Here is a 25,455-nt window from a genome sequence, read left to right as displayed (position 1 = left end):
GTTTCTATTCTTATCAATTAATATTAATTGAGATACATTACACTAAATTGATTTTTTTTCACTGTTCTAATCAACATGTATTTGAAAAATACATTGTTTGATTAGATTGTGACCAAGAGGAATATTAAACATTATAATAAAGGTGCTCTGTCCATAAAGGGTTTTATTCTTATTTATTTATTATTCTTATTTATTTTATTTATTTATATTTTCTCAAAATAATAAAATTTACACCCCAAATAAGAAAATCAAGAGTCCAAATCCCAACAGCTGAAACAACTGCAAAGAAAACAGATAAGAACTGAAAGTCCAAAGTCCAGCAGAAAGCCCCAAACAGCAGAAAATAAGCTGTGAAAAAAACAATATAATAGAAGATTCTCCCACAGAAGCCGCAATCTAATGATGTGCCAAACTACGTCACATCTTTCCTCAAAATAAAAGTGTAAAAATCATGATCTCATTTTCTGTTTTTTTAAGGTTCATTACCTTTATTTTTGTTACTTGTAAACAATTTAAAATATACTAGGAATTTAAATGTGTTCATTCACCATACCCAGTTGAAAATGAAATCTTAAGACTCAGTGCAGTTAAAGAAGAACAGGAGCACAGGGATTTAGTCTTATTAACAGCATCATGGTTATTCAAACCACCTCAGCCATGTACCATTCAAATGACAACAGCCCAGTCACTCGTCAGGGCTGTCTTCATGATCAAATGCTGACCTGCTAATAAAGATGGTGAGGTTGTGAAGGGTGTGTTGTATTCTCATCAGCATTGGGGTAAATCAGGCACATGTGGCATTGTGCCTTGGAACTGTTATAGGATAGTGAAGATGAAGAGTTCAGGCTTCTGTGTTTCTGTCTCCTTTCTCCTGAGGCTGAAGCTGCTCTTTCTCTATGCTGTCATCCTGGGGCGGCCGTACACGATTAAAGAAGCCCATCTGAGGAGGAGAGAAATCAACATGAAACCAGTCACCGATATCCATTGAAAATCGACTGTTCAAGCAATGAACATGTAATAAACATCGAGAGAGACAGACATTTAATAAAATAAATAACTACTGAAAAGGTCATGGAAATGCAAGTAACAGTCATTCATTAGTGGCTAAAAATATATATTTAAAAAACTTAAATTAATGCTGATTTGATTACAGACAGGACTTAGCAACGCTGCTTCTGACATCCATATTCCAAGTATCAATCAGTCCAATAATTTAACTCAAGTTTACAGCTGTTCACCTTATACATGACAAAGATGAGCAAAGCCAGGAGAAGAAGTCCAGCCAGGACAGCCAAAGCCACCACCCATCCTGGGACAGGCTGAGGGTTCTCTGAATTCCAGATCACCTTCAGAGAGGCCTGCAGGACAGAGATGTGAAATTATGTCGTGATCAGTGAAGACATCATATATACGGGACACAAATTTGTTAGTTTCATAAACAGTAGTTGCACATGACCATTCCACTCACTTTCTGACTCAAGAAAATCAAAGAAAAAGAAAGTATATCGTGTTATGTCCCATTTACATTGATGATCATAGAAACTTACTGATGTCTTGCTGGTTGGGAGCTCAGAATTTATATTTTTATATGGCATCTCTACGACGCTGAAGGAGGCTGTGGATCGAACATTGTACGATTTGTTTTGACTTTCAGCCTAAAAGGAAAGAAAACCACTGCTGTGTTTTAAATGTATTGGTATTAGTGCAGTGAAAACGGCATATTAAAGATCTTCAAGGCTGTTAGTCAAATGAATAGTTTTTACCTTGAGAAAGGTGCTCACGGCGAGTCTAAAGTAAATAAATAGAATAGCACTCTGGCCTTTCTCCAGCCGGCCGACCCAACACTTAATCTCCTGACACTCTGCATTCCCACAATCCTGAGTGGATACACACAAACCATTTCACTTGCATTCATGCATACTGATGTAAAGGACAGTTCAATGAATGATTGCTTACGATGCTTTTTGAAGGATAATGTGACACTGACGACTGGAGAAATGATGCCGAAAATTCAGCTTTACCATTACAGAAGTCACATATATTCAAATAGAAAACAGCTATTTTAAATTGCATTAATATTTCATAATATTATGTTTCTTGTATTTTTCATTAAATAAATGCAGTCTTCGTGAGCATAAGAAACGTCTTTCAATATAATATAAAACCGTTCCAAGCCCTTCACAATATGCTGGTTTTCAAAAAGCTGTGAATATACCAGAGGCTCCAGGTTCTCCTCCTCTTGTTTGTCCTCCAGGTCTCTGCGGTGGATGCTGTGTCTGTTTCTACCCTCAGCACTGCCTCCGCTGGCCGAGGTCTCATTTATGTCAAGAAATCTGGGATTCTAGGTGAAAGAAAAAGCTGAAGTTTATCCCTGCTTTATCAGATGAGATCCTAAATACAAGCAAGTTGTGAACAAGTAAAGGTTTAACCAACTATGGAACTAATTTGACTGTCAACACAAAATGTCACAACCGATCAGAACATGTTGTTTAACATACAGCTTTACACCGGTTATTAACAATGGTCTTGCATATAAATACATCCTTTCATGATTCAGTTGCGGGATACATACAGTGACATTAAGAGGGTTGATCTCCCTGTTTGAGCTGCAATTCATGTTCCCGTCCACGTCAAACTTGGTGATGTAGAGCAGAGAGCCGTTGTTGAATCTGTAGGGCCACTGCACATCCAAAATGGCCTTACTGAAAGTACTGGGTCCTGTGTTCCTTAGCTAGGAAGATCAGTGATTGCAGCATTAAAATAAAGAATGATGCACTGCCAAAGTTTAATAAATGTATAATGCTTTTATGGCATTTTCTACCTCATAGATGTGCTGTACAAGAGGTCCAATATCATCCTTTAGAACAGGAATCTCTTTTGGCTGCCAGTTGGCGATGGGTAAAAACACTTGCTCTGGCGCAGACACCCTACACAGGATAGAGCAGATAAATACACACTCAAGACTGTGCCTAGTACAAGGCAATTAATGTACAAGTGTTTTTTCATCATTCAGGTTTTTATTAACATATCTATAGTGAACCATTTTTATTTTCTTAATACATAATCCTGGTCATATTGTGCAAGTCATTCTAAATAAAAAAGTTTCCCATATTTCAGTGTAATAACTTGTTGCAATTTGTTTAACAGAAATATGATTTAAATGATCATACCCTCTTAATCTCACTTTGGCCAGCACAGCAAGCTTTGTGACAACAGACACTAGATTGCTGGTATTGTTGAACTGATTTGAGCTGAAAGCAGAAGGGAATCATTAACATCCGTGTTGTTGTTTCAAAAACTGATACATGTCATTAATTTACAGATTAAACTCTGTGTTTCAGAAATGCAGTATAAATCATTGAGATAAAGATCGGCAAAGACATGAGGGTGTGTAGAAAAACTGAGAGACAGGAAGCAAAGCAGGATGATTTTTACAGACACACAAAGAGAGCAGCTCCCTGTAATTAACACTGCCACTTTTTCTGGCAGTCAGCATGAAACTCCAAAATTAGAAGCAAATGCTGTCTGAAGTTTTACTGATTTAAATAAAAAGACAGGAAGTGAAAATATATGTTTAGAGTGTCTTTGCTTTACATTTGTTTTAATGGCCCACCAAACTCCATTTAATTAACATTGCACAAGCAAATCTATCAACTAGATTATTGTAAATGCCAGCATTAATTAAAATACCTCTGTATCTGCAAGTCAAACTTGACTTCCTTATCCTGTTCAGAGAGCTGGTGCACGCTGAAGCGCAATCCTGCTAATATCTACACAAACACCGCAATTTTACAGAAAAATATTAAATGAAATAAAACAGCTAATTTATGTTACTGTAAGCGACATTAACAAATAAAATGAATTTTGGTACAAATAAATATGCAGACTCTTCAGATTTTAACTTCAGAAAGTCTGTTGGTCACCTTAGTTCCTCCTTTCATTGGGTTCCCAAGATCACACACCACCACTCGGGTCTGATTCTCTCTCTTGAAGGCACAGGACAGTCTAGACAATGTCTGAAATAGAGAAATAACAAAAGAACACTCAACAAATCTTAAATGACTTCACACCACACACACACACACACACACAGCATTTATTTGAAATATATATATATATATATATTGAAATATATACTACAGAAAATGTCTTTACTGTCAATTCTGATTAATTTAGTGCCCCTTGCTGAACACGATAATTATTTTCATCGACTCTCACACCTTTTAATTCTTAGTGCTCTCATTCAACAAAATGTGTGCTTCAAAGACACTATATGTGGCATTGCTATTGATAAACTGAAATAATTCCAACTTAATTGCACTAAATTATCTTAATGAGGCAATGCTTTCCAAACCAATTTGCAGCTTGTATTATTTTTGAAGCGCTTATAAATATTACTTTAAGTGATCTAACTACTGTTCAAACTAACCAATCAAACTAATTGTGATTAAACCTGGAACTTCTGTTAAATCAGCTTTTAATTCAACATTAGTTGTGTCTCATAACAGGAGGACAGTGCACTTTATGAGGTGTTTATGGGTCACAGCTCACCTCACTGTTACGCACGACGCCAATGAAATCTGCCTGAGATGGTAGGATGACAGTAAGGTCTGCCTCATATGCCCCTTCTCCTCCATTCTCTGCTGTGACCTCTAGGGTCAGGGGGCTGTCATCACCTATGTAGATCTCTTTCTGGTCACTAGAGCACAAAACATCAAAGGCACAAAGTTAACCTCCAGCTCCACACCAGCAGACAATGCAGTGGAATTTAAGGCTCAAATGAAACAATGACTCACCTCACAACAGACAGTTTCAAGTCTGGCTTGCAAATATTGTCTTCGCCACAATCCAGGAGTATGTGGGCCTGGAAAGTCACAAACGATTATAGGGAATTCAAGTGAGTTTCTATTTTTATCCAGTGCTATTTAATGTGATCATGTGACACTGAAAACTGAATAACTGGCTGCTGAAAATTCAGCTTTGCCAAAACAGGAATAAATTACTTTTTAAAATGTATCAAAACAGAAAACAGTTCTTTTGAATTGTAATAATATTTCACAAAATACAGTTATTTACTATATTTTTAATTTCACATATACAGCCTGGGTGAGCATAAGAGAATTCTTTCAACAACAAAAAAAAAATTAAAAAAATTAAAATAACACCTTAGCAACCCCAAACTTTTGAAAAGTACTGTAAATGTAGCGCCCCTGTAACCAGACGTCTAGTGTGGGTAACAGCTGTACCTGCTTAGTGACATTTGTAGGTGCAGACTGGTCAAGGATAGGCAACAGGCCGGTCTTATCTGCTGCTGTTTTGTAATCCAAGCTGTACTCCATAAAAACAGAAATGGGTGTGATCTTATCCCTGAATTCTGAGTCATCCTGTTAAGAGAGAGAGCGGCAGATAGTGGATGGAGAGAGAAATTGGGCCTCTACTTCAATGAGCTCAAGCCTGGGGAATTTCAGTCCAGCTTACAAGCTCTACAACATGCTCTTTTATGTCCAAGAAAGAGAGCTTTGGCTTTCCAGGTCAAATCCTTCTTTAGCTTTGTAACACACTTTCCTTTTTGAAAACAAAATAATGGCATATTCCAGTGCCAAACATCTGGGCTATCTGCCACTACAGCTTTAGGCATATAGCAAACAGATATTTGATGACATAAAGGCATCAGCACTTCTTCAGTTGGCCAAATAAAGCAAAACTACACTAAACTTTTCACAGCCCAGTACTGGCATAACCAGCATAAGTGAATGAGCCACACAGGGATTCTGTGTGTTCCTGTATCTCAACTGGTAGAGCATTACATTAGGAACACCTTATGTTTGATTTCCTATCAGATATATACATTGCAAGCACTGCAAAATGCTTTGGATAAAAACATCTTTCAGATGCATAAATGTGCATGGATTTGCTCACTATTAAAAAAGCCTGAAGCTCCTCGCAGGCTTGTCCCTGGCTGTTGGAGATGGTCATGTTCTTTGAATAATGAGGCATCTTGTTATGGAGGAACAGGACACGTTTGATGGCTCCCTTGTGTTTGAGGCGGTCCAGGGTCATATCCACTTGGAAATCTGTGAATGAAAGGGTTTTCCAGGTCACTTTTTCATTTCAATTATAATGGAGTGAAACACTTCAAGAGTTTAAAACATTATATTTAAAGGGGGAGTACACCCATTCCAAACCTGTATGACTTACTTTCTTCTTCATAACACACTACAGACTTAGATTGCATGACAAAAACCTCTTCTTTTATGTTCTACTGAAGCAAGCAAGCTATTTTGGTTTGGAGCAACATGAGGATGAGTACATTTATGGGTAAAATATCACCCACACTAACACATTAACAACATTTATTCTGAAATTTGTCTGCATAGTCATAGTGAGGTAAAAAAAAAGTAGGACTGAACTAGTGACGCACAGAAAAGCACTGAAACTCATTTCACATATCTGTGAGGTTTACATAGACATCGTAAAGGCAAAGTCGTAAAAAACACAGGTTTAAAGGAATGCTGTCATGGAAAACAAAAGTGATAACGTTTTTAGATAGTTTGCAATGTTTTGCAATAGTACAAGTCTTTTATGCTCACCAAGGTTACATCGATTTGATTAAAAATATATTTAAAAATATATAATATTGTAAAATATTATTACAATTAAAAATAACCATTTTTTATTTCAATATATTTTAAAACATAATTTATTCCTGCAATGGAAAAGCTGAATTTTCACACCATTAATATCTAATATGCCGATTTGCTGCTCAAGAAACAGTTCTTACTATTACAATGTTATAATGTTAAAAACAGCTTTTGCATAAACTGTTTTTTTTTTTATATATATATGTATATATGTGTATTTTTTTAAATTCTTTGATGAACAGATGTTCAAAAAAAAAAAATTTCCAAACAGAAATCTTTTCTTACAACAAATATTGCCACTGTCTCTTTGGATAAATGTTATTAATTTACAAAAAAAAAAAAAAAAACCTTTTGAACAGTAGTATTTACCTATACACCCATTACATGTTCTACTCAAAACAAAACAACTAAACTGACACACATTTAATGCATTTCAGATCACGGCAGATTCATTTATGACGGGCCTTGCACAATACACACATCCGCATCTTAAGCTTGCATAACAGCAGCCATTAGTTCAACTACAGCATAGGAGAACTTCAAAGCGCACAGAGAAATAATGAATTGGCATCATGGTCTGTGAACAGTGGGCTGTGGGTCTGCTAGCCATTACACCCCAGACTGTGAGATCCATGTGAAAGCTTTGTGAGCACCGGACGCTGGGCTTTTAACGGCTCTGCACCGTACGTCCGGCTCCAAACAAACTGATGCCTGACACGTTGAGCTCTAGTTTTCCCCCACAGCAGTGCTCATAACACACACTGCAACAGCAGGACTCAGTTTACAGCCACCATGTGCTTCTACTACATGCAATAATAGGTTCCTGAATATTACACATTTCAATAAATTGCATATATAAAGAAACAAGTACTTACGAAGAGAAGATGGCGCTCCTTTGCCATTTGCTTTCAGACAGTATTTCACAGTGAAGCTTAGGGAAAGAATTGAGTAGAACTACCATTATTTTCATGATATGCTCAGTGCACAATAGTCAAGTATTTTAAAGATATTACTGATGATGAACCAAATTCTATTTAAGAAAATCACTTCTTTAAACAGCTATTTCTAAACAGACTGGGATACGTATACGTTACTGCATTCTTGCACAAACAACTGTTTTAACAGAAGCAGAATGTTACAATATAATAATAGCGACCCTCAAATAATCTGAATGTGCATTTAAAAAACGGAGAAAAAAAGTTTAGTAATATTTTAGGGATATTCACAGTATATTTGTTAGAATTTTACTGGGCATATAAGATGCAACAAAGTGATTACTGCAATGATTTAATGCACTTTTTATTTGGACATTATGTTTCTACCATTACATGTCGCAACTTATATGCAAAATATTTCAATGGGTGTTTGGTTGAAAATGTGAAAAATGAAAAAAAAAAAAAAAACCTTGACTCACCAGGATACAGTGGTCGTTGTTCCAGGCAGGGTGCAGCTCTTGTCTTCAGGGTTTAGGATTTGTGGGCTTATATCCAATGTGGTGTTCACACTGATGACCGGACGAGCCCTAGAAACACAAAACAAGCAGGTATTTTATAGTGTAAGATTGTAGACATTCACAGAAAGATAATGTACAATCATTTTATTTTAGTTTTACATGACCATTTTAGTTTAGTTTTACATGACTTCCTGACCTTTAGAATATGTAAATGACCTCTTTGATGACTAGTTATGCTCATTGCATATGAAAACTCCTGCCTAATTCACAAATTCAATAATAAAATGCTATATCCATTAACCAAGATGTAGAAAACTAAAGGAGTGATTTTTGCAGCTTAGTAACCATTTATGGTCTTGATAGACTGGGAAGATAGCTTCACATTGTACAACTAAACTTTTGAAAGCAGTTTTTCAATACCCAGCACTTATTGTGCAATTATGACAAGCTAACTGTAAATTATGGCTTCTACAGTATGACTAATACAATGTAAATCTAATCCTGGTGGTCTTCCATGTACAAAAATAGATGATGGCAAATGTTCCACTGTGATTTTCTTTTAATGCAGACTGTAACTGCTTTCACTACTTGCACATAAAACAAATTCAATCCTTCTGAATTAAATGAAACCACCTTTAATGGCCCTGATCATAAAACTCATGTGAGGCCCAAATGCATGTGTGACTTCAAAGTGAAGCATGGGCATACTGTACCTGTACAGAACAGCTTTGTCAGCTCCAAATACCCCAACAATCAGGTCTATAAGAGGAGAGAGTGTGAGAGAAAAAGAATGAGTGGCGGTCGAAGTGTGGGAGAGGAAGTAGCATTGAAATGAAGTGACTGTTATAAGTTAATTGCAAAAGATGTGTGAATGTGTAAAGGATTGAGTGCTGAAATCTAACCGGGGTATCCATTCTGATCAACATCTGTGCCTCCGTTCATGGCGTAACCAAAACTAGAAGGCATAGAAGCAGACGCCCATGTTCCTTCCAGAACTTGAGAGGCCACAGGATTGGGCCCTGTGGGACACCCGTTATGAATGTACACTAGGCCGCGGTGGAATTGCCCACCATATGGGGCAGCAATGGCCACATCTAAGAAAAAAATCAAAAGGGATTATATATAAAACCATTTTGTTTATTGAGTAACTGCCATGGGCAGTACGGTGTTTTTATCTGCAACTATAGCAATTTCCTCTAAAAAAGCTTGGGAGTCATGATTACTGTTGCACAGTGAGACAAGGAAGAGACTGACAACATCAGACCATGACCACAAATTATATATATGGACTGTCTCGGAAGCTAGTTTGGGCTCTTAAAAGAACAGCACAGGAATTCAGAGAATACAAGAAAGTCAAAATAGTACCGTTATATCCATCCATGTTGAGGTCGCCCAGGCTGCAGATTGAGCTTCCATATCGAGCGTAGATCTCAGACCCGGTGAGTTTGATGACATTGTTGAAGGTGAATCCACCTTTGCCTAGGTAGACATAGACCTGACCCACCTCCTTCAGCTTCCCATCTGAGCCGCGGTCCATGAACAGAGGAGCCCCCACCAACAAATCCATCTTCCTAAAGGGGGAAATAAAAGGTTTATTCTAAGTGAAAAGATCAGCATATCAATATCAGCATACCACACTTACAATCCAGCATAAACCAGCTGGAAGATTCTGTTAAATAAATGTCAACTTTGAAAGCGATCGTAAAAAAAAATTTAAAAAAAATAAATAAATAAATAAAAGTCGGGAAAACGTAGGGAACTTTATCCTCACTGTTGCATAATGTCCAGACCTCAGCTCATTTTTTGAAAATAATGCCAGCGAATGCTCTCAAAGTGTTGTGCATATACAGTATTTAGGCTAGGTTTATTTGGCCCATGAGTCATAAAAATTCCTAAGATGAATATAATTTAAAGCAGTGGTTCTCAACTGGTTTCTAAAAAACATTTAATTAAATTGTATTAAAATGCCCCAAAACTCTCATAAAAAACCCTTTTTGTTGAACAAAATTGACTCAGTCACATTCATACAGTTGGACCAATCAATTAAAGACTTTGGAGGCAGGAAAAAGCCCCCAAAGCAGTTGCAAATGGTATGAGTCAGTGCTAGGAAGAGAACAAGAATGGTTTGTTCACTTAAAATATTCATTCATAAGCACTTATTCATTCAAGAGCCACTAACAGTTCCTAATAGTGATTCTGGTCTTTAGAGACACCACTACACACACATATGCATACAGAAAGTGTATCATAGAGCTTAAGCTGCTCTGTAGGTGATGATACACGATGCAACTGTTTGAGAAACGCTGCTGTTAACAGGCAACCAGGTGAGAAAACATGGCCCATGACCAATCTAAAGTATCTAGATATAAATTTGTTGCCCATTCTCAATGGGAAAGTGCAACATTGCTCAAAAAAGTTGTCTCGTGTATCATCACATTAATTTCTAATTGACTTAATGCTTGTAAGTATTGTTTACATTTAAATGAGCCTCAACATTCTATGTCAGTAACAGCAGCTTTAGTTGATATTTAAAATTGAGTTGATATTTGAAATCTGGACAATTGTCCCTGAAACTTTGAAGCCTGATCACACGCTACAAGTCTTCAACTCTACAGTTTGGTGAGTTCCATCAGTTTGTGTAATTTGTGAAGTGTTTCTCTAGGCATCTTCATGGAGCAGCGTCGCCCCAGAGGAAGCAGGGCTCTTCCCACACACCTGAGGGGATTCTCGGTGGAGGGCGTCTCTTCCATTCAAGAGGCCTGTGAGCTTTCACAACAGACAGCTGTTATCAGGTTAGATCACACCTACAGCTGCATCTCTGCCAAAACTCACAGACCCAACAGGTTAGAAGAGCGCTATCTGAAGAACGCTGCTGTCCTTCCTGACATCCGTCCAGCAGCCTCAGTCTCTTCAGTGGATGTGTGTCCAGTGTCTCTGTGTCAGCAGGAAGAGCCCATCTCCATCCACGGCTGCAGCGTACAGAGCTACCAGGACATTTACTGCTCTCTGGAGCCCATGATGGAGACACGCTGTGGTCGACAGCGCCACTACAGCCTTGAGCTGGGGCTGAAGATCAAGCAGCGTCTGTGGGAGACACTCAACTGCCCTTCACTGCTGGAGACAGAACAGCCAGATGGACACGTCCTCGTCACTGAGAGCTTCACCACCAGCAGACGCTTCGCTCCACGAATCCACGTGGACATCAGTGAAGAGCCTCTGCCCGAGGAACCCCGAAGAAAGAAGCCCAGACACTGAGTCATCACAGCGTCACATGGAGCGTCACACAGCGGGACCTACGTATGTAAATACTGTACATCATTTGTAGAGTAAGTTTTTAGCACATTTCTGCGTGTTTGTTCAGATGTTTTGGTGACTGTCAGTGCGTTGATTTGTGGTCCTCTGTTGTTCTAACAGGCTTTTAGTGCTTTGCTATGTGGTTGTCGGGATGTTTTTGGTGATTTGTGTTTCCCGAGGTTTTCTGAACGGTTGTTTGTGTTGCGTTGTGGTTGCTGGACTCCTCGGTTTGGTTTTTCATGCGTCGCTAATGAGGTTGTTAGGATGTTTTAAGTGGCTGGTTGACATGCGGTTGTCTTAAACGGTTGAGTAGGGTAGGTTAGGGACCCTCACACGGTTTGCAGCTTGACGTGCTGTGAGGGCTTGTGTGCATCGGTGATGCTGAGAGCTACACCACTGGTACTTCACAACTACTGGAAGGGTCAGGTCTCAGCTGAGATGCCAGACGAAGACAAACCACCTGATTCTGGACAGCAGCAGATTGACCTGATGTTCCTGGCAGAAGATCAGTCTTGCAGTAACAGCAACAACATCAGAACAACATACCCCAGGTAAGAAAGTCCGTCTACTTCCATATCTTCCCAAGAAAATTCAAAAGATAGTTGGTGCTAGCAATAGAGGGACTGGCAAAGAGCTGATTATATTATATTATATTAATTATATTAACAAAATACAGACAATACAACAATGTATAACATCACAGTAATATGACCTTTTAAATCTTGAACTTAAAACAGATGTTCTGTAAGGCCCTTATTTGTGTATTAATAATCAAAATGTACATTAAGGTGCTCTGCGAAACTTCACGGGCAAATTCCATTAATTTTTAATAGGAATCCGCGGGATTGGGAGGTTTGCGTGAGGGTGAAGCTGGTCATGTAAATTTGCCATGCTGACCAAGAGAAAGCTGCTTGGTTTGAAATTGACATGTGTGAGCAGTGCCCTGTACCTCACTACACTATTAATAGACAGAGTGAACTTATTAGAAATAATTAGAAGCTCAGAACTATACTAACTATTTTTTGTGGGTTTCTGAAGAGATTGTGTGGTTGAATAAAACTACTAATTTTATTCAAGTTAGTAATCATTTTTTTCATCTAAGCTTAATTTATCTTTTCTAAGCTTAATTTATCTTTGATTAATAGTCTTTATGCATCAAGACAGAAACCAAGATATTCTTCTGTTTGTCCTTAATGGGGTCGTCACCCAACACGCGTTTTGGAAACTGGGTTTTTTGAATTAGGTTTTTTTTTTTTCACAGATTCACAAACTTTCAGTTTATGGGCAAACAGTTGAAACATTCTTCAAAATATTTTCTTTTTGTTCCACAGAAGAAAGTTATGCAGGTTTAAACAACATTAGGGTGAGTAAATAATACACAATTTACATTTTTGACTAAAGTATCCTTTTAAGTCTGTGAGCCTGATTTCCTGTAGGCCAGTTTAAAGAGTGATCTGCTTTTGATTCCCAAATACTGAATTCCCAAAATGAGAAAAAACATCCAACAGAGTGTGAGTGTAAATCATCACTTACCTGTCATTATTGATGTCAACAGCTGCTACAGAATGACCAAAGTAAGCAGCCATCTAAGGTGGACAAAGAGAGAGAGAGAGAGAGAGACTTAACTGAAGTTGATTAGATGACTAAACTGGAGCTTTAGACACAATACGTTTTTAAGACAAACAAAAATAGTAAAAATTTAATTATTTGTAGACATAAAAGCTAGTCCATAACATTCAAATCGACTAACATAAGAACAACAACAACAACAATACTTTTAGTTATAACATATAATGATCAATGTTATCACTGGTATTGGTGGTGCCCTCTTACAGTACATCAAGAGTCAAGATTCAGTTTGAGCTTTTTGACTTATAAATCTCTGTTAAGCTTGTGTTGACTTAAGCTTGATTAACTGTTGATGATTCAGAACTGAAGCAATCGCAATCAGACAAAAGCACACGCCTGCTGACTCCACACCTCATCCTCTTTTGCTCTCGTGTGTTGGCGACACTGCTGTCAATAGCTTCCAGATGTGGGAGTGGATTTGGGACATGAACTCTCCGCTCGTAAACAAATGTTAAACATAACTTTGCCATGACCACAAGCATGGGGATGACATGTGACCTGCAGGCTGCTCACAGGCAAGACTGCTCATATATGCTTTTATCCTGTCATATAAAACACAGCACAAAGTCTAACAGAATAATAAGAGGTGTAAACATTTTTGTAACACTCACCTGTGTGCCTGTGAAATTATACATAGACTCCATGTTTCTCCCATTGAAAATGTTGACCTAACAAGACAAAACCAAGACAGAGATTCATGCAAGCTGTTTCAAGCAGGGTTGCATCATTTTAATGGGTTCTCATCAGATTCTTGACCAAAAATAGTGTGAAACTCACATAACCAAGAGCCTTCTCCCCTCTAGGAACTCCTGTGACATAATCTAGGGAGGCAGGAAGAATTATAAATTAGTTGGACACAACAATAGCAAGGTTTCCATCCAAAGTTTCCATCCAAAACTGGAATATCGCACAAAACATTTGCAAACAAGCAGCGTTTCCATCCAACGAGTAAAAAAGTGGCCACATACAACACTAAGAAAAGAAGGAGAAGCTACTGAATATAATATTTTTTTTAATATAATACATTAGTTGCACCTCTGAACGAGCAGACGAAACACAATGAATGTGCTTTTTGCTTTCAGAGGTGGATGCTGCTGTTTGGGAACGCAGTCGTTTAACAATTCTGGAATGCAATCACTTGGTGACAGACTTTGCAAAGGGATTTCCGAATGACCATATAACAACACTTCAGATGCTGTGGAACAAGATCGGTCCACTGGTTAGTCAGCATTTACTGTGCCAAAGCGCAAAGTAACATGACATTTTTAATGCGCTTGGAGGAATTTATTTGCAAAATACATTTCCATCTCCCATTATTCAAGTTAACCCTTTTTCGCACAAGTCAAAAACCACCTCAAGCAAGCTTAAAAACTTTTTTGCGAATTAAGTCATTTTTAAGGGTAATGGAAACCCAGCTAATGCATTCATTCAGCAGAGATGGTTTTTAATCTCAATGGAGAAAAAAAAAAAAACAGATCTAAGGAATTTCCACGATGCACCGCTTCAGTTTGCAATTCTATAGTGGTGTTTGTTTTTTTTATTTTTTTTGAGCAGATCAGTAAAGGTCAGCTAAATCAAGCCACTGACAACTTGTGGTTGTGGGGTACTTAAAATTACACAATCGTTTAAACATTTGGAGTCTATAGAATTTTATGTTCTTGAAAAAAAAAATCATTTAAAATACAATAAAATACAATAATATTGTGAAATATTATAACCAATTAAAATAATGTTTTCTATTCAAATCTATTATAAAAGGTATTTTATTCCTGTGATGCATAGCTGATTTTTTTCTTTAGTCTTCAGTGTCACATGATCCTTCAGAAACAATTATAATATATCTGGTGCTCAAGAAAAAGCTATTATTATTATAATTAAATAAATAAATTTAAATTAAATGTATGCATTTAGCAGACGCTTTTATCCAAAGCAACTTATAGTGCATTCAGGCTATCAATTTTTACCTATCATGTAATTTTTACCTATCATGTGTTCCCAGGGAATCGAACCCCCAACCTTGCGCTTCATAACGCAATGCTCTACCAATTGAGCTACAGGAACACTAATTATCAATGTTGAAAACAGTTGTGCTGCTTAATATTTATTTGTTAACCATAAAACACTTTTTTCTGGATTCTTTGCTGAACAGAAAGCTAGAAAGAACAGCATTTATTCAAAATAGTGACTTTTATGAAAACATTATGAAAGTTTTATTGTTAATTTTGACTTTACTGCCGATTAAATGCACCCTTGCTGAATAAAAGTATTACTTTATTTAAAACAATATCTTGTGAATCCTAAACTACTGATCATTTCCAAAATCAAACATATCAAAATGATTAAATATCTTACCATCTTCCCCATCATCGTTAAAATCACCAATGGCCACAGAGTAACCTGAAACCGAATCGAAGGATGACATAAACATGTGCATTGCACTAGCGATTGTTTAATTTTGTACATTCTTATCAACTCAAAGCACCCACACATTAAATATATACAGTGCCCTCCATACGTTTTGGAACAGTAAAGACAAATTTCCTTTCTCTGCTGTGGTCAAGGCATTTGCAATTATGATTAAAAGATGAATATGTGACAAAACTACAGAATGTCACATTTTATTATTAGGTCTTTTGACACACGTTTTACCAAATAAAATGGACGGCACTTTTAGAGTTCATCCCACTATTTGATGTATTGGAACAGTTGAATTTAAGACAGATGTAAAAGATTAAAAGCTAATATTTAGTTGCAGATCCCTTGCATGCAATCAGAGCAGTGAGTCTGAAACCCATAGACATCACCAGACTCTTGGTCTTATGCTTTGAAATGCTTTTCTCCAGACTTTAATACAGCCAATTGCAACTGTTGCTTGTTCTGGGGAGTTTCAGTATTTAGTCTCCTTTTCAGCTGGTGAAATTAATGTTCAATCGGATTTCAATCTGGAGATTGATTTGGGCAATCTAAGACTTTACATTTCTTTGCCCTGATAAAGTCCTTGACTGAAATGGCAGGGTGTTTTGGGTCATTGTCCTGATCCAATATGAAGTGCTTTCTAATGAGTTTGGTAGCATTTTCTTGAATATAAGTAGACAAGATGATTTTGTACCTTTCCAAATTCATTCTGCTACTGCCATCATACATCAAGTCATCATTAAAATAAAGAAGTCCTGCTCTAGAGACAGCCATGCATGCCCATGCCATGACTCCACCTCCACCAAGCTTTACAGATGAGGTTGTATGCTTAGGATCAATTACAGTTCCCTTTTTATTCTCCATAAAAAAAGGGAAATCTTCATCTCATCGGTCCATCAACTCCAAAACTCTACTGGCTTACATTTGTGAAGAATATCGCCTTTATATTTTTGGTGCTGATCAGAGGTTTGCATCTTTCTGTGTAACTTCTGTAATTCTGTGTCAAATTCTCCTGCGGACTGTAGATTGACAGAGCATCACCCCAACTTTCTGGAGGTTCTTGGTGATTTTAGGGTTCATTTTCATAGCTTTTACGATTTGTCTGTCATCAACTACTGTTGTTTTTCTCAGCCGATCATGTCATCGTTGGTTGCTGATGTCGCCGGTAGTTTCCAAACTCTTGATTTCTCCATGCCCTTTGTTTTTGACTTCCTCTTTTTTTTTGCATCCAAATTGCTTGCTTATCTTTCAGAGTCGGCTTCCCCGTCCTCTTCCTGTTATTTGTGTCATCGTCAAATGCAAGACTTAGAATGCAGAAGCAATGGACATAACTGATAAGACACATTCCCTGCTTTTAATATCTGAAGGATTAATGCAACAGGACACAGCTGAACACTTAGAAAGACCTGTGAGGCAACTGCTCCAATACTTATGCTCACATCAGATAGGGAGATGAAACAACTTCTTCTTAGCTGGTAAAACATCTTTGTGTTGAATCACCCAATAATAAAACGTGACATTCTGTAGTTTTGTCTCATATTCATCTTTTAATCATATTTAAAGATTTCTTGACTCCACAGCAAACAGAACAATTTTGGCTTTACTGTTCCAACACTTATGGAGGGCACTGCATGTAACCCAATATTACACTGAGCTCTACTGCTCATTTCCAGGTAACAGTGCAACACAACAAAACAAAATTACAGCTTTAAGAGACAACAAAACAAAATACGCAAACAGGCTTACCCAAATAACTGTCATCATACTCAGCCCTGGCTGACTTGGTTGATAGCTGATTACTGTAAGAAGTAAAAAACTCCTTATTGTATCTGCTGATGACCTCAGTGATGTCATTTGAGATCAGCTGACCTAGAAAGAGAAAAAACTGTTATAAACAAATATGAAACACGCATATGAAATGAAGTGTGCAGGTAATAGAGATTTCTTCAGCTTGCATGTAAAGGGACAGACCAGAAAGATGCAGTGTCAATGTATGCAGACATGTACACATTACAAGTAAAAACATGCTTAACAAAAAGTATTCTAAACAGTCACGCCCTCCTCAATCATGTAATATTATCATTAACGGTTGTTCATGCATTTAGTTGTTCTTATGGTCTTTAATCTTAACATGACTAATCTAGACTAGTCTCAACATCAGTGTTAGGGAGTAAATTAAATGTTGTCATGCTACTATCTTCCTTTTTCAGTAGTGTAACAGGAGCTTAGGTTTTTTTTTTAAAACAGTGTAGCTTTTTCTGCAGCAAGCTATTTTTTTTTACAAGATTTAACAACACACACAACAGAGAGCTGATGCAGTAATCAAACACACTCCCTTCAAATGTTCTCTTACTTAAGTCTAACTTATTTCAGCGGCTCCTTCAGTCTGTTCATTTAAATGTGCTGCTAAAAATGACTAATCAGTACAATTCCCAAACGTCCCCCATATTTGTCCCCTTTTTGTAGCAAAATAATTTATTTAATGAGACATAAATTAATTCAAAATTGTGAACGGGTCAAAATAAGGACTTCGAAACCAACCAAGGTTTCCTTCAGTTACAATCAATCACATTCACTTTTCTGAAAGCATTTTACTCTCTGCAGGGTGTATAATTATCATACCACCAGGAAAGAGAGACTCAGCAGAAAAACTAAACTAAACACAGTTTAAAAAAAAAGGGCTATTAGAAAGCTTTTAAACTGTAACTTTAAAATGATCACTGCAGGTCATGAAATCGATGAAGAATTGTGTTAAGACATTAAATGCCTTTTCTGGGCACGGTTCTTACCATGACCCAGCCCTATGAGGTCATAACAGAGCTGCATTTCATTAAACAACCATCTCAAAATCATGCAGCGCAACACAAAGAAATTCAACAAAACATCAGGCGCATCTTCACTGAAGGAGACAACATATAATTCTGCATTATTTTTTGACTCAAAAACATAGCTCCCTTTGCTCCGAGCAACACTTCTCTGACAGACGGGGGCCAAAGACACATTCACAAATTTAAACATACTGCCAATGTTGTGCAAACATTCACTGGCTTGTTTTGTGTGAAGGCTGTATCTGAAGACACAGCAGACATTCTCTGAATCACAAAAAATCCTGACAGAGCACATTGTTGTTTCCCTTTTTCCAATTATGCTTTTCAGTGTCAAATTCACAGAGGGACAATACAATAAATCGGTTTACCTTGCCAGTAAAAGCTTCCTGGTCCTCCAATAACAACCCGATTCTTCTGAAGGAGACATAAAAACACGTTTTAGTACATTTAGAACAAGTCTGGGCAAGAATAAGCAATAACATCTGTATATGGGTCCAAAACGAAACTGTACCAAATTTTATATACATAAAAAGCATATTAATGTATCAAATAACTTTTGTAAAAAATTTTATTGTCAAAATATGGGTGAAATTATGTTCCATCATCTTTCAGCATAACAGATATACTTATGTAAAAATGAATCAACATACTTATTCTAACCCGTATTTATAAAAATATATAAAAGTAAAGGTGATCATACTGAATTTTATTATATTTTAAATGATTAAAAACTTGTTGACAAATGGGTAAAACCTGGTGTGAAGGACAGTGGCAAGGATTGGTAAAGATTTCAAATTACAATGAATTAGTTTTTGGGGGCTGCATTATAATCCATAAACCCAGTGTTTTAATGTCATCTAGTGATCCTTGTTCTAAATATCCCTGACAAGATTTTTTTTTTTTTTTTTGTATAAACTATTGTTATAAACTGAAAGACATTGTATCTATAAGTATCTAAATAACTAAACCAACAAAGAAAGAGCACATTCAATAAATACAAAATATCATAAACATTTTCTTTCTTTTTTTTACATTTTGATGTAATGAAAATGAGGCATAACATGTCCTAATGTTTTTGATCAGATTTCTGTGAAACGTGTAATACCTTCACAAAGTCAGCACTGAAACCTGCTTGACAAAATCCTTGCCCCTCAGGTGAGTTTGAGCCTGATGGAAAAAAAAATATTAAAATTCATTCACATATTCACAACAAGCAGAATTCGTTTTAAGGAAGTCTCAACTTGAAGGACAGGTTAGACAATGGAAGGCAAACAGATAACTGGCACATTGTCTGGTGAGAACTTATTAAAGACATGTAAGATTCATGGGACACAAGTATGATGTCCCATGAATCTTAGTTAGGAATTTCTATAAGAGTCTACAAGTTATGACCCAATAAGGGCATGAGCAGCCAGAGGTATAGAGCTGTGATCATGTACATACTAGAGCGGCAAGGTGAATATTCCACAATGTTATTGCCTTTCTTCAGGAAACATGTCCCGACAGGCTCTCTCTCTGAGAATCCATACGTGCTCCACTGGTAAAGAGGAGCACATGCCTAAAGAAGAAAAAAAAAGGTATGTGGAGATCAGTACATGAGTAGTAATCATCTTCTATCTCTAAATCAGTTCTTCCAAACAGCATGTCAGAAATATATCTGCTGACATATATTTTTGCAACTTACTTAAAAAAGAATTTCTTTTTAGTGCCTTATCAACACTGAAAGACAACACTAAAGTACTTTAAAATAAAAGTGGCAATATTTTCTTACAATGTCACAATAAAGACTACATAATTCCAATTTACTTTCATATAGGAATTCGGACTGCTTTGCTACTAAAATATTTTTACTGTCCCTAAAGCAGAAATGTGATCTGTTGCAGAAGAATGTTTTTGAGCTCTGTACAGTCTCATTTCAGAGCAACTTCCACACCCTCCACAGACAGACTCACCAGAATATGGTCCCCAGTGGAACGCACAGTGGCCCCAAACCATTGATTTGACTTAAACTCCATTTGCTGTCCATTGGAATTCTTCCTGTCATCTGTGATAGGAAGGACAGGTCAAGGGAGAATGGGAAAGAAGGAGATATAAAGGGAAGGAAAGATTAGGTCAGTAATTTGTTTCATCAGACTCTCATAATTTCCTTTGTAGTGGACTGCACTGCTCTTCCCATCACTAAAATCTCATAGTCAAAATCATAATCAAATTAACATAATATAAATGAGCACACAAGTAATGGATGATTTGTAGAACATGTAGAAATAAGGTTGGTTTTTTTTTCAGAGCTTGGTTCATCTCAGCCACAGTCTCAGCCTCAGGACGTCCCGGCTGCTCATCTGTCTGTGCTACTGAGCTGGGAATTTCCCAGTGTCTCTCATGGTCAACACAGTCATACAGCTGGTCAACAACACTCAGGATTTACTAGAATTAAGCACTTAATAATTGCCAAACAACACAAAAGGGGAGTTGATGGTACAGAAGCTCATGCAAATACAGTTGTGTAACCATGCTGTAACAGCTCAGCATCAGTGTTGTATACACAGTGTTTCACCATCTCACCCTTCTGACATTCTCTAATCTAGACGTTCCAGCTCCTCAAACAGTCAGCACAGGGAAAATGAGTGTCACGTCATTCACAGTAAAAACAGCATCAGTGTTGTATACACAGTGTTTCCCATCTCATCCTTCTGACATTCTCTAATCTAGACGTTCCAGCTCCTCAAACAGTCAGCACAGGGAAAATGAGTGTCACGTCATTCACAGTAAAAACAGCATCAGTGTTGTATACACAGTGTTTCCCATCTCATCCTTCTGACATTCTCTAATCTAGACGTTCCAGCTCCTCAAACAGTCAGCACAGGGAAAATAAGTGTCACGTCATTCACAGTAAAAACATGTCTGGATGACACAGTTTTGGCAGTTACTTAACAGAAGAAGGTTTAAGCTTCTTTCATGCAATAGTGATTGTTAAGTAACAAATAAAAACACTACTCTACTGCAGTAAGTGTACGGGAATTTTTTTTAAAAATATTAATAAGTATCTTGAAAGTCAGTGGAAAATATGCTGGCTCCAAAAAGTATTCAGACACTTGAAGAACAGTTCACCCAAAAATGAGAATAGATATTTGTAGCTTGGCAATCAACTAATAATTAGTTAACAGCAATTAAAAATAACATATGAAATAGCTCAGAGAGAAGGTCTGAAAAGGTTTGCTATTTAAAATAATTAACCAAAGTATTACTGAAATACTGAAGCGGATTTGTCATTAACAACTGCTTCCACATACCATTTGGTTTAGTATTTAAATAAATAAAGAAAGAAAGACAAAGTATTTATTTACTAACTGCACTTTAAAAAATATTTTTCAAAGTTGCAAATAAAACAAAAATTATTGCAGTATGTTTTACAAAAAGTTTACTAAAAAAAAAGTTTTTAGTTTTTCTTCTTCAAAACTTTATACCGTTTCTTCGTTTGTTAAAAAAAAAAATATATATATATATATATATATATATATATTCTAGCAATTTCAGAGTGGAGGTTGTTTGTACACCAGATTTTCTTTCATGTTTCTAAATTCCATTTGGTTGGACATTATTAATAAATAAATAGTATTTGAACAAAATATATTAAAAGTTTATATCATTATATACTCCAAACTTGTTTGCTTACTCTGCCATGGGTGCACAGGATCCATTAAATCTATTCTATACATGGTTGTTCCTCCAATAATTTGTTCAAGGGTTAAGGGAAAACGGAAAAGTGCAGAGAGGAGTAGTTTAGTTGTTGGTGAGAACTCTAAACTACTGAGTTAATCCAAAAGATTTCTTTGTCTGGTAGTTCCTCTTCTAGCAATCCAGGGGATATCCGACCAGACTAGTCTATAAACATCACTGAATGCCAATGAGACCTGGCACAAAAAAAAGCTGGTGCCAATATAAGGCTGAACTAAGTGCTGTTAGTTAGTAGGCCAGCACATTAAAAAAAAAAAAAAAATTCTGTTGCTGGTCATTGCAAAGCTCCCTCTCCTGTTATTTACCCCCCACCTATTGAAAATATTTAGAGCAAAGCTGATATATATGACCCACTAAATCTATAGCACTTATAGCACTTGCATATCTTTGTACTCTTGTTGATTTTGATCGCTTGACTAAATGTAAATCATTCAAAAGTCACAGGCTACTCAGAATGTCCTTTAATAACTCTGACAAACCACATCTCTTCCACTAGGCATGCAATGTGAAACAACAGACAGACAGACAGAAAAAGCTTTAAATAATAGCATGGTGAAGCAATGACTACACTGTGATGGATGAAAAGAGCTGCGTCTTACCAGTGCTATCAAACTCAATCTGGGTGCATGAGCCACTTTTGTGCCAGGGACAGCTGAAGACAGCACCCCTCTCAGTGACTGTTGATGGGGTTTGATCAGATGTGTTTGCCCTGGGTGCACCAACTAGTATGTTTAATCTGAAATCACAGGGTTAAATATGTTTTAATGCTTTGGTACATGCACTAAAACACAATGATTTTTAAAAATGCTTTTGTAAAGACACAAAAACACAATAATATAGCATATACCATCTTGAGTTGATAAATCTAACATTTATCATATAATACTATCAATTAGGGCTGCACGATTAATCAAATGTGATTGTCATGTGCATTTTGTTATTATTAGGATGATAATAATAGTTGTTATTATCATATAAAAATATAAACCTAAACAATAATACTTATTATAATGTTGATTATTATAGTAATTATTATAAGTATGGTTAATAAGTTACATATTGCTATTTTACTTTACATAATTTAGATTTTCATATTTTTTAGACTACATTAATAAAATAATAATAAATAATTAAATAATAACTCATTGTAATATATATATATATATACACTTTTCTTTTTTGTGCTATCAACAACATAAAAAACATTCAACATTATATTATGTCAAGACCAAACTAGGTTAATGAAAGAAATGCAGTGGGTTAGTGAGTTGATGAAAAGCTAGTGATTCATTAAATCATAAAAATGTTTAATTAAAATGAATATTTCATTTAAAAACAATTCAAAATAAAACGACTGAAACTAAAAATATAAATATTTTATTTGCTTCACCTAACAGTCCTACTTACTCTTGCTACAACTTCCCAAAGTTTCACAACAGATTGTTCAACAGTGTTACATTTTTCAATGAATGTATATTTCAGAACAGCCATGCATATTTAAGAATTATGTGTCTTTCCAACAACAACAACAAATAATAATAATAATAATAATAATAATAATAATAATAATAATAAACAAAAATGCAGCAGGCGCCTATGATATCCAAACAAGTTTACCGACAGTTTACAAAAACAACTGTATGTATACTCACTGTTTGTTGTCAGGATTGAAGAAAGCCACAGAAAATCCAAAGTAACTTCCAGGAGGTCCAGCAAAAACTGTGGGTTTGTTACTATCCAGATTGAAAGAAAGTGCTTGTTGGAAGTAGAAAAGAGCCACTAGAGCCCAGATCCAGCAGCAGATGAGATTTTTACCCATGTTTTGTATCTCTGAAGGTATGAGAGAAGATGGGGATCGCGCTGTTTGTGGGTGGACGGTCTAGATCAGCACGTATGATCTCCACTGACTCCGCACTCCATAACAACAACACAAACCCCTCGACACTCACACGAACATCCAGCCGAGATGTCCGTTACATTACCGCAGGCGGGCCGCTGCAATAAAACGCATCCGTTTCCAGACTAACCTGTAAAATAGAAGCCAAAATCTAAAAGTAGGACAGAGGACTGATGTAGTCCTGCTCGGATGGAGCCGGGGGTTGTCCCACTGTACAGGAAGTGAAAATAACCCAGCCTACTGTGACGTCACGGGAAACTTCCGCAGCTTTTACAAGCGGGCATCCCCTGAATGACTTAAATGGGCATGAGTGAACTGGTGAACACTTTAAATGATCCCAGTCAAAAGTAATTCGTTGTTTAATTAAAGCCTTTTTGAGTTATGTAGAACTATTGAAACAGCGCCACCTTGTGTTAAGAAAGGCACACAAGATTTCATCTATATTCAGTTCCGTCAATAATAAACAAAAACGTGGATTTATTTATTTAGACTTAAATTTCACGTAATGTAATGAATATAATTAAAATCAAATAACTTAAATATATCTGCCATTGCATATTACAAAATTAAAATATAACACATATACAAACAAATACTCCCCGAGCCACGTTATCTACAAGGTAGATGGCAGCTTGAGGAAATGTTATTCAAGTATGGGCTTGTCTCTGATTCATGACGTTAAACACACTGGTCAAGTACATTTACATTTACATGTAATCATTTAGCAGACGCTTTTATCCAAAGCGACTTACAAATGAGAACAATAGAAGCAGTCAGGTCAACAAGAGAACAACTACAGTATACAAGTGCCATGACAAGTCTCAATTAGTCTAGTATAGAACGCATAGCCAGGTTTTTTTTTTTTTTTTTTTTTTTTATAAATGAAAAGACAAGAAAAGGAAAAGTGCTAGTGTTAGTTGGTTAAGTGCAGGCGAAAAAGATGAGTCTTTAGATGTTTCTTGAAAATGAGTAAAGACTCAGCTGTACGAATTGAGATTGGGAGGTCATTCCACCAGCTGGGCACAGTCCAGGTATTTCTCCAAGAATGCAGTCTGTAAATCCCCCTGGGATCCCTCAGAGATTCGGCATAAAGACATTTAGTGATTTTTATGCTGGCTGGCTTGCCTTTAAAGTAAAGAGGCTTACTTTCAACCCTTAACATGCTGTCAATTTAAATGTATATGGAACAACTGGTGTTTTATGCAGTTAGTAAAACGCCTGAGGAAATAAAAGTTGCAGATTGAAACAAACGAAATTCTCACTCTCTAGGGAACTAAGTCACTTTTGTTTTAGAGTTGACCAGTCATGTGTGTGGTCAAATGGGGGTTTGAGACCATGTGATACATGGCAGAGAGGCAGAATGATTATTATAGGACAATTAGTACAAGATTAGTTCCAACAGAACACAGACATGATCTAATTTGACAGAAGGCTTTGTCTATATCGTCTGTATTTTCAGAAACACACGTCCATAATAACCCACACAGTAAAAAACAATAATTTATTGAAATACTATAATAGTATAAATTAACTGTATTAAACTAATACATTATATTTTTAAAA

General features: G+C 36.6%; 1 protein-coding gene across 1 annotated transcript; it reads right to left on the bottom strand.

Moving 5' to 3' along the window:
• Positions 1 to 459: 459 nt before the first annotated feature.
• On the bottom strand, positions 460 to 24,139 carry LOC132152797 (integrin alpha-V-like). The gene is made up of 30 exons (XM_059561695.1): positions 23,648 to 24,139; positions 22,595 to 22,731; positions 20,213 to 20,304; positions 19,704 to 19,818; positions 19,366 to 19,427; positions 18,629 to 18,674; positions 17,179 to 17,301; positions 15,370 to 15,414; positions 13,795 to 13,838; positions 13,629 to 13,685; positions 12,922 to 12,974; positions 9,460 to 9,665; positions 8,997 to 9,188; positions 8,808 to 8,853; positions 8,056 to 8,163; positions 7,517 to 7,572; positions 5,920 to 6,074; positions 5,247 to 5,384; positions 4,797 to 4,864; positions 4,552 to 4,699; positions 3,924 to 4,016; positions 3,691 to 3,770; positions 3,171 to 3,251; positions 2,822 to 2,927; positions 2,573 to 2,731; positions 2,216 to 2,341; positions 1,764 to 1,877; positions 1,548 to 1,655; positions 1,239 to 1,358; positions 460 to 940 (listed from the first exon to the last, which is right to left on the bottom strand). The coding sequence occupies exons 1-30, from the start codon at positions 23,812 to 23,814 to the stop codon at positions 842 to 844; spliced, it is 3,144 nt and encodes a 1,047-aa protein (XP_059417678.1). The 5' UTR covers positions 23,815 to 24,139; the 3' UTR covers positions 460 to 841.
• Between the last annotated feature and the right edge of the window lie 1,316 nt (positions 24,140 to 25,455).

This window comes from Carassius carassius, chromosome 11, assembly GCF_963082965.1.
Source record: "Carassius carassius chromosome 11, fCarCar2.1, whole genome shotgun sequence".
NCBI lineage: Eukaryota > Metazoa > Chordata > Actinopteri > Cypriniformes > Cyprinidae > Carassius > Carassius carassius.
This window is presented reverse-complemented; position numbering and strand designations above follow the sequence as displayed.